Here is a 14858-nt window from a genome sequence, read left to right on the forward strand (position 1 = left end):
TAATGGAAGGTTATTGTGAATCTTTCTGGACAAGTCATAAAGGTTCAGCACACAACATGCAACATAAATTTTCTTTAAAGCATTAAAATCAAGAAGACCACTTGATGAATTGCATTTCAAAGATGTATAAAATACACCTATCATGGATGGAGAAGTTGAAAATAATTCCCTCCTTCCTCCAAAAAGAAAAGACCCCACAGTTGTTTAAGTGCCACTAAAACAAAGTAACCAGGAACACAAGATCTGGACAGTCAAGCAGAGAGTATTTTACATTCAAACCTACCTGCAAAAACACCACAAGGAACAAACTCAGAGTAGTCAGAGTTAGGGCTGATGTTCTCTCCTTAACTCAGGATTTTTGCACCTTTGTGCCTCTTCCCAGTACAGTCTGAACCGGTTACTCTTTCTGTTAAGGGTATTTTTAATGACCATGATAAGTATGATTGAAACCTGGCAGTAGAGAGCCAACACTTCACTGTGCACCTCTCACCAGCACAGCTCTATCAGCGTGCTCTGGATCTCAGTCACAGCATCACCCTCCATGTACAAGTGCTTTCTCCACATGCTGCAGTCCTTCCTCCAAGTCCTTTTCTGCATCCTCTGCTGGGAAGCAGAGGAAAGATGCTGTGGAACACACAGGTCCCAACATCTGGACAGGCCAGCAGTTGAAGATATATCAGCAGACACTTGCCACTTTGGATATGAAACCAAACTATATCATTCATAGTTAAAATTGAGTCTTCAGTTGAGTTACCAAAAAAAAATCATTAGGTCGTTAACTCCTTTAAAAAGTGATTCTAAAGACAAAAAGCTTGAGCACAATTCAGACCAAGGAGGTCTTGGACTCCTCTCTGAGGCCCACAGCTGTCAGGTTCACAGTTGCATTTAGTTTCCTTTAAAGAGGAGCTTTCATAGAAGGTTAAAGAACATGCACAATCCAGTCATTCTTCCAGCACGCTCACTGGAAGTACCCATGTGCCTATACACCCCCATTTACCCTTTCAAAAACAGCACAGAGGACAAGTTTCAACCCATACCTCCACCTCACTGTCAGCTTCCCTAAGAAGGGCACCTGAAAGAGTTCTTGTTACCATTTCTGCTGGTGGCTTGTGCTGTTCAACACAGCACCTCTCAGTCACTTACCAGCCAGCTCTGACAAACACAGCTGAGCGCACACAGGTTTATTTTTGTATTTCTCCAAAGAAAATAAAAGTCTCTCCTTCACATTCAGCCTTGTTGAGGGTATAAAACTTTCATAGGTGTGGTTTGCCAGCAGATACTAGTTAGGCACTTGACACACATAGCCTGGGCCCAAAGGAATCATTGGTTGCAGAAAAAAAAAAAAATTAAGGGAATGATCAGTTCGTTTTAGAGGCCATCAATTCTACTGACTGCTGTGAGCTCCATGAGTACTTCACAGCTAACTAAGCTATGCTGAAGGATCACTTACCATATGAAACCATGACTGAGTACAAACCGTTTACTATTTGTGGTTAAAACCCCATGTGTATTTCTCTCGAGCTACCCTGACTTTGATTTCCTGCCAGAGCTGTTCAGGTAATCCAATAAAGACCAAAGCTTCTGGATTCAAGTTCTGAAAGGTTGATCTCAAACAGCTAGAGCACAGTAAACACACACAAACACAGGGTTTGGTGTTATTTTATATGGGAGGTATAAGATGCAGGGAAACAGCTAATTCCAGCCAGGGGGTTGTGAATTCAAAGGAACTTAAGTTTTTCAAGTCAAAAGAACAGAGCTTCTGTTGGTTTTGTTTGTTTTTAAAGCCTTGGAAAGAATGCAGTCCCTTTTCCATAGCCCTTCACACAGCCACATTAATCTCGGGTGGGACCATGGATAAACAGAAGACAGTGCAGACTAGGATCAGGTCATGTTTCAACCCAGGGATTTCAAGCCTAGAATGAAGGCCCTAGAATTTCCCCACCCTCACCAATATTTTATTTCATAGAACAGATCCACCTAACATCACTACAATACCAGCTGCAGGAACAACAAAGCAGAACACCCACCACAAGCTGAGGCCCAAGAGCAGTCCTAGCAAGACTTAAGACTGGAGAAAGCTGTGAGCCTTTCAAGTGTGCTGGCACCACACTTCCAGACAAGGTTGTTTGCGTTCATGCACCACGGCAGAGGCATCAAGACACCCGATCCAGACCCTTCCCAGCAGCCCCAAGGCAGGCAGGCAGACAGCGAGGGGCAGCAGGGATGCAAGACCAAGCACCAACAGAACAGAAAGGAATCCAGGGCAAGGCTGACAAAAGTGCCAACAAGAGCAGCAGAGAAGAAGGAACAGCAGCAGCTTTAGGGACACGTATTTCTGGGAAGAGAATGCAAGATGCTCGTCACTGACTGCGTGAGCCAAAAGCAACGGGCTCCCTGCTCCCACTGGAACCAACACCTTCCAGTCACTGCGTGGCTGCAGCTCCCTTGAAGGAGCACTGTTCTTCACACCACCTGAGTTTTCTGGTAACCCTAATCATACCCTGCATTTAACCAAGCTAATAACCCCCAAAAATGCAGACCACCTCCTCTTTCTGTGGGCGCGTGGCTTCGTCATGAGGGAGGAAACACTGTCTGCCTTGGAGAACACCAGCAACTACAGCCCACAAGGAATTCAGACAGTGAAATGGTACTAGGAGGGCCCTGCTCACAGAGTCTGTGGGACATGGATGGGATGATTCAGACACACACAGAACAAACAAAACAGTAAAAGGTTTTGAAACAGAATGAAACAGATCTTAGTGATTATATCCAGACCCTTAGGGAAGCTTTTCTTTTAAAATTTGCTCCTTTCTGACCTTAAACATAAGGATAAAAGGAAAAGCTGCACACAGATCTGACAGGCAATACAGTACCTCTTCAGGACCGCTTAAAATTAAAAATCCTACGAATAAGTTAAAAGCTTGTGGCAGGTTGGTATTGATGGTTTTGGGCACATGGTTTTATGACTACTAAGGACAAGCAGAACAGCAGTGGGGTTCAAGAAAAGCCAAAAGCTGAATGAAGACAACCATTCCTGACTGAAGTCCTGCTAAATAGGCTCTCTTTGCTTCTAGAGAATGGCTTCTTGTGATGGGAGAACTTCTATTCTGCTTTTGAAGTGCAAGGTTATTTCTATGTTTGAGTACTTGGTGTTCAAGCTGTTCTCAGGTGTGGACTCTAAGCTGCTGTGATGTAGCTTTTGCAAGGCATGGGCACCTGCAACCCTCACAATGTGCACTAGAAGCCTCTAGAAGGTTGATACTGCTCCTTGAGTCTGCACCAGAGCCAAAACGGATTTTCATTTTAACCCTTGGCAGGAGGGAATGGGTGGGAGGTGCAGAGGGAAGGAATGTGAAGAAATAAAAGGCACTGGCCTGGGATAAACAGTGCAGGGATGAAGGGAGCGGTTGGGAGTGGAGAAGGGGTTGAGCAAGAAGGACCTTTTTTGCAGTACCTGTTCCATTTGCGGGCGCTGTTACCAGTATGTCCGTGCACTGTCCGAGGGCTTAAGCTGCCAGCTCATATGGCTGCTACTGTCCATGGCAGCCAAATACAACTGTGATGACGCAAGAAAGAGAGAGAAAAAGAGAGTGCAGCCTCAACGTGCATGAAAAACACAGTGCAAGCAAGTGAAACTGTGGTGCGTGTCAGCGACAAGGTGGGCTCTACAACCCTAAGGGAATATCCCTGTGGCAAGAAGGAGAAAACAGAAGGAATGAGAGAAGGAAAAACACAAACAAACGAACAAAAAGCCAGGAAAAGTAACGGACAAACAATGCAGCAGGATCATCACATCTTAGTTTTCACCATCTGTTCACAGAAAGCTAAATGGAATAGGTCAGCTCTGTCTACCCACTGGACATAACCTACTTGGATGGCTATCTCCCTCTCCTCCCTCCCAAAAAGAGGCAGGGATGTGTGCATTGGTACTCCCTTTTCATCTCTCTCCTCCCACAGACAATTTGCTATGAAAAACTACCACTTCTTCTGCCTCAGTACAGTCTCAGCCACCTGCTACGGAGAGCTGCAAATACGAAAATCCCAGAAAAGCCTTTCCCTGTTGCCTGCCAATATGAGAATAGACAGTATTTTTCTTTTCTCCACTGCCTACTACATCCCTCCAGGAAACACATTTATCCTATAGCCTGGTTCCTTGTGTCGTCTGGGGAGAAGCTCCCTTTTCTATGGGTGCAGTGCTGCTCCCTCATCCTCCCCAGCTCCTGCACTTCCCCATAGCCCACACTGATGGCTGCCAGTTCAAGTTACTCAGAAGAAAAAAAAAAAAAAAAAAAAAAAAATCTTGATCTACTCCCAAACCCCAGCCTAAGGCACCAGGACTCAGATTCCCACTCAAGGTATTAACACAAACAGCTACTGAAGAACCAGGGAACTTTTTGCCTCACTACAGCCCCATGGAAGGGAATGTGCTTTTTCTGAAGCAGAAGAGCTGCAGGGCAAGGGGAAGCCAGACACTGAAGAAACATGTGCCCTGGCAGTACCAGAGGGACAGTGCCCTTCTGCCCTGTGAAACACCAGCAGTGCAGCATGTCAGGGCTTCTGCTGAGACCACCTCGCTGCTGAGGGTGGACAACGCGACCAGAGCTCGCAATCAGAACACCAGGGGTCAGGAAACCTCTTTGGGGAGGGTGGAAGAGGTCTGGCCAAGGACAGAGACAAGGATCAACTCTGCATATTTCCACTTCCTCTACAGCAAGATGAACTGGTCCTCTTGAAGTGAAACCATGAATGTGATGCCCTCTTTTCCATCACATTTCCTACACCTTCATCCGCCAACCTCCTCTTCCTCCCCTTCCCATCAATTTGGCCCAGGCACCACAGAGTATTTTCTTTACCTATACCTGAAGACTGGTTGATCATTAGGCATTTTACTACTCATCCTCTGTAATCACAGCACCAAGTTAGTGAGCAGTGGGATGGCATGTTCTCCAGGTTCTGCTGTAAATCAGGCTTACAGGATCCAGTGAGGGAGGGCAAGTTTAATTTAGTTCTTACCCAGACATGAAGACAAGCCCATGTTTTATCCATTGTACAGAAAAGGCTATCAGGCCACTCCAAATACCAAAACCTTCCATGAAAGTTTCTTTTTTTCCTCCATAGGAAATTAAATACAGAAATAGATTTCAAAGAAAGCAAAACAGTTGTGAAAGAAAGATTTAAAAAAAAAAATCTCAACAAAAAAATAATACAGGTTTCATCCTACCATCTCTTTAGGGCAGATTAAGGAGAGAGGTTCAGCAATAACTCTGAATTTACAGTTTGAACAAGTTTCTTTTTAAACTTGAGGAACCAATGCCACAGATAGCAAGTACACTGCATGCAAGTGAATCATCCTGCTGAAGTCACCCATCAAGATACTCATGCACTTCAGTGGTGGCAGGACTGGGCCCATAGGATTATCAGTGTTAATTGATTGAGTTTTAGTCTTTTCATGTGCCATGTCCAAAGCAGCATAGCAGGGTTTTATTCTCCATGGCAGGTGAGACATGGCTTGTCTATTCAAGCTGCTGCCATTTATGGGCCAGATCCTGTGTTTGGCTGCACAGTCAGCTCCCTTGGGAGTACACAGGAGTGGCAAATGTGTATTCCCCAAAGTTGCTGAAGCAGAGAAGAGCAGTAAAGAGAGACTTACTGAGGGAGGTGGGGACTCCCGGCCAATGAGCGGGGTATTCTCGCAACGGGGGTTCTGGAAATTTGCATTCTGGCTCCTAGGAAAGGAAGACACACATGGTAACGGGGCACGTGCCATGCTTCTCTGGGGACAGTCTCTGATGGGGACACAGGACAGAGCATCCTCACCCCCAGAACTACTGTATTGGGCCAGTTTCCTTCAAAGCTTTTCTTACAGGCCAGGTGGATCCCCCTTTTTCAGACAAGGGCATAAAACTATCATCATTTTCCTCAGATTGAGCACTATTTTTACATTCTTACTCAGACAGGCCCACAATGAATCACATCAAGTGATTTAAAAATAGGTCCTTGTGAAAATCCGCCTCCCTGCAGCATCAGAACTGCCAAGTGGCAGAAATGGAGATAAAATGAGGACAATGTCTAAGGGGATAAACAAAATGATGTGGCAGCCCAAAAAAAGATGGACCCTGATGATAGTCCAAATGTAATCAGGGTTAGGCACTTCTGGAGAAAGCTCTGAAGATCCCACCTGGACTAGGTAGCTCCAAACTGCAACAGATGTCAGAGCTGACTGCAAATACTGTAGAAAGAGAGAGCCCACAGATTTTGTCTTGGCTCTCAGTCTCTGGGGAGGCTTCTGACAAGACTGTTCCATCTGAAGAATTAAGTCTTCTGGTGATCAGAATCACTGTGTAATAAGAAGCCCAGACAATACTTTCCTACTTCTTTTCTTTAGATAGTTTCCTGAGTCCTGGAGCACAAAGCTGTTCACATTTTGGAGCATGCTGCCTAACAAAACTCGTTCTAGTGCAGCACTTTCAAGCTATTCCCTTCTCCCATTCGATGCCAATCAGAAAACAAAATCCTTCATCACTTTTCACCACTTGGTCAGAAGTGCCAACCTTGCAGCACTTGAGCCAACAGAAATGAGAATGAAGCAGTGTGGAGAAGCTTCTTGTGGGGATACTCACATGTACTCCGTGACGGGAGCATTGCTGACTGTGTGTGCTGCTGCTGGAATGCTGGTCTCACTGCCATAACTACTCCCACAGCTATAGAGGCTGGGCATGTGCACTCTGTACAGATTATCGTGTGTCTGTCTACTCCCTTGAGCAGCTGATTCTTCTTCCCCATCATCATCTGAGCCTCTGCAAGAAGGAGAAAAAGTTCCTCCTAGAACCCTACAATTACCCCACATGTGGGGTTTGCAGGAAACCATGGTAGTCCTAGGAACCTCCCAGTCATCTTCCACACCTCCACGTTCATACCCGTTTGGGATGCCTCAGGGTGGCAGTGTGAAACACAGCCTACATCACAGTGACTCAGACCTCCCACAGATCCCATCTGGAGGTGCCCACTGCGTGATCCCCTCCAGCCCCCCTGCAGCCTTCTCTCAGGGCTTGGCAGACAGCACCGGTCTGCAAGTGCCCAGTTGTACAAGCAAAGGATGGATACACATCCCAAAATATACAGCACTAAAAAACCCCAACAAACAATAAAGAGAGGCAATGGGGAGGTAGCGCCACGAACCCCACAGAACTGCAGTCTGTGCCCTTCCATTTCTTGTAGACATGTGCAAAGAGCTCTTAAGGATAAGTCTTCTGTAGACCCCTCTGAACTCTCATTCTGTTTGCAAAGGGTCTGCTTCAGCTTCTAGGAAAATCACAGATGTCTTTACAGAGACTAAATTGCAAAATTTGTGTCTAAAGTCTTCATCCTCTCAAAACTGCCAGGATTTTAAACCAACGGAGAGCAGAACTGTTCGGCAGCTGGTTCTTTCTGTCTCCCCATAGTATTCTCTTGCCCCTCCTATATAATACACACTGCTACTTCATCTCCCTAATTAGGGGGTGGAGCACCAAGGTCTGAAACATATTTAATCTGTGCTTGACAAAGCTAGTGAAGGTTCTACACAGCATGGACACCACTAGAACCTCCCAAACGTCACCTGCAGCTTCTGCACCACATGGTGGCACTGAAGATCGGGGAATTGCAGCCTGCACAGTCTCTTACAGGCAATAAAGTACGACATCCTCCACTTCCCAGAGGGAGGCTGGGGGAGAGATGGCCCTCCAGGGAATGCAAGAGGGAACCCTTCAGTTCACAGCAGCAGCCTGAGCCTGCTGGGGTTGGCAGGGCAGGCAGCAGCCCACAGGGAGGGCAGCACAAGACACGCCACTGGGTAAACCTTTCTCCTTCCAGCAGGCAGACTGCTGTGCTCTTCGTGGTAAGGTCTCTGCAGCTGCCTGTGGAAGAGGTGAGGAACCAGCCATTTTCTCAAGGGCTATTCTGACACTTCCCAAGGCCACTTCTCTGTGGGCACTGCACACTGGGACAGCTCTGGCTTCCTGCTGTTGTTCAGGGCGTTCTATTTTACCACAAAAATCAGGACCACAGAAGAGATTTCGCTGCAGTCTATTGCTCTTCTGCAAGAGCAGAAAACTCGATGCCATTTTAACAGCTGCATGTGGTGCAGCAGCCAGCCAGTGAAAAGAAGGTTTGCTAAAGACTTACTGATCAATCTGGTTATCATCATCAACACCAGTTCCAATTTGCAAGTCTCTCACCGGCTCATGCTATTGACAAGACAGTTCCTGCCTTCAATCATCTATGCAAAGTAGTCACCTCAGCATGAGCAAAGCTAAAAAGGCAAGTGTAAACTGCTCCTTATTCCAATTCTCTTCCCCATAGTAAAAAAATGCCTCAAAAAGCAACATAAGAGAATAAGAATTTTAGAGAGAGCAAAAGTTCAAGCATTACCTCTATGTTAGAGCTATAATCATTCAGCTGACTTGACTCACAGTCCTACAGTGTGCTGAATACTCTGCACACAGAATATTCCAGTGCAATAAGGTTCAGATGTTAGTATTAACCACAGCCAGAGCAAAACACAACAATTTTTTTTTCCTGTTAGACCTGTGCTTATAAAGCCTCATCCCTCACACTCCTGGGATCATGTGGGAATGAGCTCCATATGCTCATGGGCACAAATCCAGCCAGTCTTCACTGGGAAAGAGCTCTACAGTGCTACAGGATCTAAACCCTCTCTGTACCTCTTTTGCTGCCAAGTGTGTGGGACGCTGCAGACAATGGAACTGAACATGAGGGCTGTGACAAAGGAGAAGAGAACCAGGTAGATGAGGCCTTCCACTCCATCATAGCAGAAGCCTGTCAGAGCCTGGATGTAATCCTGCAGAGAGAAAGGAGCAGAGTTTCCTGATCAGTGCAGAGTTAACATTGAGCTGTAGCTCAAAAGCCCTTCTCCAGACTACACCCTCTGAAACAACTCAGAGACATCGCACTCCCTTTTCTAGAGCATATTTCTATTGTAATTTCAGGGACTCAAGTATTTTTCATAAATGATCTAACCCTTGTTTCCCCTCACAAAAAACCAGCTTGGATTTAGACACAGAAATATTTTCAACTGCCCACAATCAGACTTTAAGAGGAACAAAAATAAACAGCCAAGGCAAACTTATCCATCCAGCTGAAGATATGATATTTTTCATTAAGTCTCTCAGCTGCCTCACAATGTCCCATGCCCAAGAACAGAAGCATGAACTGTCTGTGTCTCTGCCTTTAGAGAGGCAGTGGCACTGCACTCCATGGGAAAGGCAACAAGTTATTTGCTATACACAAAAAACCCCAAACCTGAAGGCCTCTATGGCTGCAGCTTGTAGATGTATGAAGGCATGTTACCTAGTTTTCTGTGTTGATCTTTAAACTGAAAGCTAACTTCATCCAAATTCTCATTCCCCTTTCTGCTGGAATCAATCAGTAAAAAGCTGTTGTGCACTCTTCTGGCACACCAGAGATTTGGAACTCCAAACTAATACAGGCTCTGCACCCCCTTTGTTCTTTCTTAGCTCAAGCCCAGTTACCAAGAACTCACCAAATGCAGACTCCGACAGTCCACTAAAGCTGTCAGCTGCTGCAAGTTGATCTCTGTTGAATTCAAAACCTCCTGGATCCGAGTAAGATACTCCTGCAAGCAACAAGCTAGTGATTACTGCAAGGGAATGCTTAGCAGGAGCTAATCCTGGGTTCTGTACAAGGCTGAGGGGAGCCACAAAGAAAAGGGAGAGCAAACTTGAGGAGAGTTACCTTGGAGGTGGGGTGCTCTCTGCTCGCTGACTTCATGAGTTCCGACACATCATCCTGCATTTCTACCAGAGCCTTGTGACTTCCTGACAGCTTCTGCTCAACACAAAACATGCAATGTTTCAGCAGTTCAGGCCACACAGACCAACAGATCTCCTGGGAAAAGACTGAAATCCTATTTCCCAAATATTGAAGCATCATCTGTATGAATCGTACAAGTTCAAGATGTCCCAACTGACATGAGTGCAGCTGCAACAGGGTTAAGTTTGACTTTTACCAAACTGGAAGAAGTACAGACAGAGAGAAGAGGAGAAGGGAAGAACCAAAAGGGAAAAAAAACCCTAAAAACACAAACCCACAAACAAAGAACAAAATACATACACAAAAAATGTACACACAGCTGGGGCTGGCTCTAGGACAGAAGGGAAGGAGAAAGAAAAGACACAAAGCATTCAAGTTCTCACCACAGAACACAGCTGGATTTTTTTACTAAATCAGATGGATGAGAAAGACATAATGTTAACAGTAGAAGTTGTTTGTATTAGGGTGCAGCCTTCACATCCCTTTAAAGCAGCAAGAGAATTTCACATGCAATAGCATGTCAGGGAGTACATGGAGCAACCAGAAATGCAACAGATGGCAGAGGTGCATCAAACCACAGCCTGAAGTGTTCTTACCCCACCCTTTAAAACAGAGGAAGACAAGGTTTAAAAAGAATCCTAAATATAAATGGTGAAGCAGCTGGTGTCTGCCAGATGGTGGGTGGTGTGGGCCCATTCTGGCCTCTGATGCATACGACAAAGTTTGGAATGGGCCCAGGTGCTGCTCTTCTGCCCCCACACAAGAGAATAATGACTCACATTTATACTTCAGGATAAATCCCTTGGATGTTCAAAGGTTTGTAAGAGGCATCTGTGAAAAACACTCCTTCACCCACAGAAGTGGCTGCATTTTGGGAGTGGAGTGTCACCACTGTTTAACCCAAAAGAACCTTCAAGAAGAGATTCAAAGCAGGAACTACACAGTTTTCCAACCTGGCATTAGTTGTGGTGCTGTCTCCACATTGCTGCTCTTAGACAAGTGCTTTCTAAACAGAGGTACCAGAAACAAAGCCATGGCTCTCACCACCTTACACACAGGCCCTTCTAAGGGGGCATCCTGGACCTGAAGCTGTGCAGGTAGTGATAAAGTTGGAAAAAACTCCTCACTCAATCACAGTGCCACTTCCTGCAGAGCTGGGAAGCAGCTGCCAAAGCTTTACCAGCAGCCAGAGCGCTCCCTAGAGCAAACACCCTGTAACTGGCTGCTTGCTGGCACCAAGAGCCCTTAACCTACACCCTGCAGGATGAGGAGACCCAGGGGTGGAAGGAGGTAGGGTGCTTACACTCACCTGCTGGAAAGGGTTGGGGTATCCAGCACTACAGGTCATGTAATAGCGGAGAGTCTCTGGGAAGACACAAGAGAAGAAAGTCAGGCCAGATACGTCGTTCCAGCTTTGCAGTATTTTTGTATTGTTTCTAAACCAGTGATAGGCAACGCGTCTGGCTCCACTTAAAGTCAGATGGAACACAGAAAAAGTTTTATTCAGAAGTTGGCACTACCCACCACATAAACCTAAGACAAGACATCAGTCTAGGACAAATCCAACTACAGTACACTGAAGACACTCATAAACTTCCAGATAAGTCTGTTACTGTGTTCTGCTAACAGCATCATTTGTTTCCAGGCTTGAAGACACAGCTGTGTTCCTCTTCATTCAGATGTGTGTGAAACCAGCCTGGTGCCCTCATGAGCCCCCTACAATACTACATCAACTGCCAGCACACACAGATTACAAATACCAGGCTTTCCCCTGCCATCCTCAATAATGTTATCAAGGAAGGGAGCTCTGAAAGACTTGATCATCCAAATACCTTTAGATTATACCTCAAACATTTACAGTTCCTCTTCAGATGAATAGGAGCATGCCAGCTCAGCAAAATCAAGGGTGACGTTGGTGTGGTAAAGACTACAAAAGCCCTAAAACACACAAACCCTCTGCATTCCCCCTCCACCAGCACCTTTTCTCCATTCTTTTCAATCTTCTCTCTGTGACTTTCAGTAATGCATATTCCAGGCTGCACAGCTATTCTGCTGAGTCCCAGTTCAGAAATCAGTAAAAGGCACAAGCAGAAGCAAGCGGAGCTGTGGAGGAAGCAGACCTGCCTGTATCCTGACTCTGCCATACTTCCCATAAATATTGAATGCACCTTTCGGCAAGGCAGCATGCTGGAGACCAAGTGCTACAACACAGCCTGTCAGCCCCTGTGTGCTGCCAATGCAACCTGACAGCTGTTATTTATAATTCATTAGCCTACTCTGGGGCAGCTCCTGCCAGCTGCTCCATCTCCCTCCCACCGACTCTTTCTCTGGGACGACTTACATCTCCCCAGCCAAGCCTCTAAACAGCAATTAGCAAATTCTGGGCAGACAGGAGGGCAGCAAGAACTGCCTTGTGCCTCACTTTGGGCAGACCACAGAAGTGACTGTCCACAACTGCTGAGCCAAGGAAAGGGCTGCTCCTCCCTGGCTCATAAATCACACACAATGGCTGTGTGAAAAAGGATTAAAACACACCTGCACTGAGACAAGAGCACAGCACCACACACGGTGACCCAGAGGAGCTCTGATCTTGTCACCTATTTATTTTAAACCAACAAACCACTAAAGGTTTCTCTTAAGCTCCCACAGTGGTATCAAGTTTACATCTCCTTTGTAAGTGCAATAAGCATGACATACTGCTAATGCAGAGCTCTAGAAATGTTTCTTGAGGGCCTTCTAGATTGTCCCTGGTGGGCAGATTGGAGATGAGAGTTCCTGATATCATAGTTCGCAGCTTGTAAGCCCAGGATAAAGATTGCTGGTTACAAGTGAAGCAAAAAGCAGTACAGTGAAATAAGTGCTTGCCTTGCTTCACCCTGGAAGGCAGGATCAACAAGGAACCACTGTGGTAGCACTGGCTTTGCTGCTGACAAGTGTGACACTCTACATAAAACACGCTTCCCAAAAAGGCACAGCCATCAGGAGCAGCTCTCCCCTGCACTGAGCCCAAGCTGTGGTGCCTTAAATCTGTGGCTACAACAGGCACTGAAGCTGCCTTAAGGGGATGCTGTACTGCAAAGCCTGGAAATGAAGAGGACTGTGCCCCCTGCCTCCATGCCATCAGGAAAAGAGGAAACACTCTTCACCTGTTTTAAACCTGGTGAAGGTTATCCTGTACATCACCAAGTCTCATATTTCTGACCAGAAAACAGCTACACTAATCCATCACTTGCACTCTGCTAACAGCTCCAGGCGATTTCTTTCTATAATTATCTTTCTGATGCATTTTCCTCTCAAGGAAAATTCCTAAAGGTTGATCTGAGTTTTGAAGCTGGCCTTTGGGCAATCTAGTTCATAGCAGAAGGGTTAGGTGGGGTCACATCTGCAGCTGCCCATGCCTGCTGTTGCTAGCAGCAGTCCTCCTGACTCACTCCTGGTGCACAGGCATTGTGGGAGCAGAAGGCAAGGAAGGGAACTACCAGAAATGCTTTATTTTTGCAAAGTCTGTTTTTCCTAGAAAGGAAAGTAGAGCTTCCTACTAAAGACAGCTTCAGCTGCTAGAACTACTTACTGCTTCTGCAACCATGGAGACTTACTACTCACTTCAAAGCCCAGCCAAAATGCAAAAATGGCATTATGCACCTGCCAAAAGGCAGTGAGAAGGTCTGTAGAGAGGAATCAGAAAAAAAGATCCTAGTTCCAAAGAAAATCCTCACACCTAGAACAGCTTTTCCCAGCTCTTCTTCATCCCTAATTGAGTGCTCTCTTAGCAGTGCTCATTTTACCTACACACCCAGATGAGGCTGTCTCTGTGGGTTCAATCATCAGAGAAAGCACCTGTGGTGTCAAAGGAAGGCAGCTGTTTTGGCTGGAGTTTCTTGCCCAGGTAATGTGTTCCTCACCAGAAGTTTTGTTTCCCTAAGGCACCAGTCTGACAGCAAAGGAAGGTATCTGCAGAACATTTAATTTCTCTGATACATCCTACTCTTGTATTGGTGAAAGCAAAGAGCTTGTAGCTGTCCCATCTGCCCTCCACTCAAAGCTTTCTGCTAATCAGGAGTCCAACAAAACCAGGCAGGAAAACAGCTTCTCAGTGCCAACATCAGCTCAGCAGGATTCTCAAGAGAACTTCTTTGGACAAACTCTTTCCTGCAGTGTACTCTGAGCTCAGGTAATAACTGTGCAGACACCAATGCCCCACCTGAGGTTTTGTTCTGACCTTACTTCTAGAGAGGAAACAGAGGCGGTGATGGTGTCAGTGCTTTGGCTGATTCAGCTCTGGACTTCCAAGATGAGATTGCATCAATGGGGGGCCAATTAGGAGGCTGGGCATGACAAGAACCCTCCCTGCTCATATCTCAGCAGCCAAGCCTCAGCATCCAGCCTGACCAGCTCGGCTGGACTGGAGCTAAAAGGCTCCATTATCCATTCCCCGAGGTTTACAGCTCCCTCAGATGAAGAGAGTGGCTGTTCCCCATGCAGATTTCTGGTAAGAGAATCTGGAGGAAGATCTTCCTGTTGTTTAGACAGATTGTGCCTTTTTATTTAATTTTATGCAACAAGTCATCTGATAATAACATAATATCAGTGAAAAAGAATGGGCCTAGAAGATGGCCTCCTGCTTGGAAAATAAACATCTTGGCTGCACCAAGTCTTTTTACTAGCAGCAGGAGCTGATTATACAGCCACTGTTCAACTCCATTGGCTTTATCTCAATTAATGAATACAGGATGAGTTAGGCACATACATCAGCCTCTTCTGCAAAATTATTTAAGTATTTCCTTCTCCAGGAAACCTGCATTAAAGTTCTTTGCCTCCCTTTTCTCCCCCCATCATTTTTTTACTGCAGCACATATTTAGCTGCAAAACAAGAACATCTCTCTGGCTAAAAACATGACAGTAATAATGCACTTAATCAGATTATTCTCAGCTCCATTAATTCCATTTAGATTTGAAAACAGCAATTAATACATAAACAGGAATATTAACATACTAGTTGCCGAGTATTCAACTCAGTTATTTTTCTG

General features: G+C 45.7%; 1 protein-coding gene across 1 annotated transcript in view; it reads right to left on the reverse strand.

Annotated features, from left to right (window-relative positions):
* The window catches only part of TTYH3 (tweety family member 3), a 74283-nt gene that overhangs the window by 7498 nt on the left and 51927 nt on the right, over positions 1-14858 (reverse strand). The window contains exons 8-13 of the mRNA XM_082292335.1: positions 11141-11196; positions 9754-9846; positions 9542-9634; positions 8703-8839; positions 6621-6797; positions 5651-5726 (exon numbers count right to left, since the gene is read on the reverse strand). Of these exons, the coding sequence (XP_082148461.1) occupies positions 5651-5726; positions 6621-6797; positions 8703-8839; positions 9542-9634; positions 9754-9846; positions 11141-11196 (632 nt within the window). The remainder of the gene's footprint in view (positions 1-5650; positions 5727-6620; positions 6798-8702; positions 8840-9541; positions 9635-9753; positions 9847-11140; positions 11197-14858) is intronic.

This window comes from Coloeus monedula (assembly GCF_965178545.1).
Source record: "Coloeus monedula genome assembly, chromosome: 16".
Classification (NCBI taxonomy): Eukaryota; Metazoa; Chordata; class Aves; order Passeriformes; family Corvidae; genus Coloeus; species Coloeus monedula.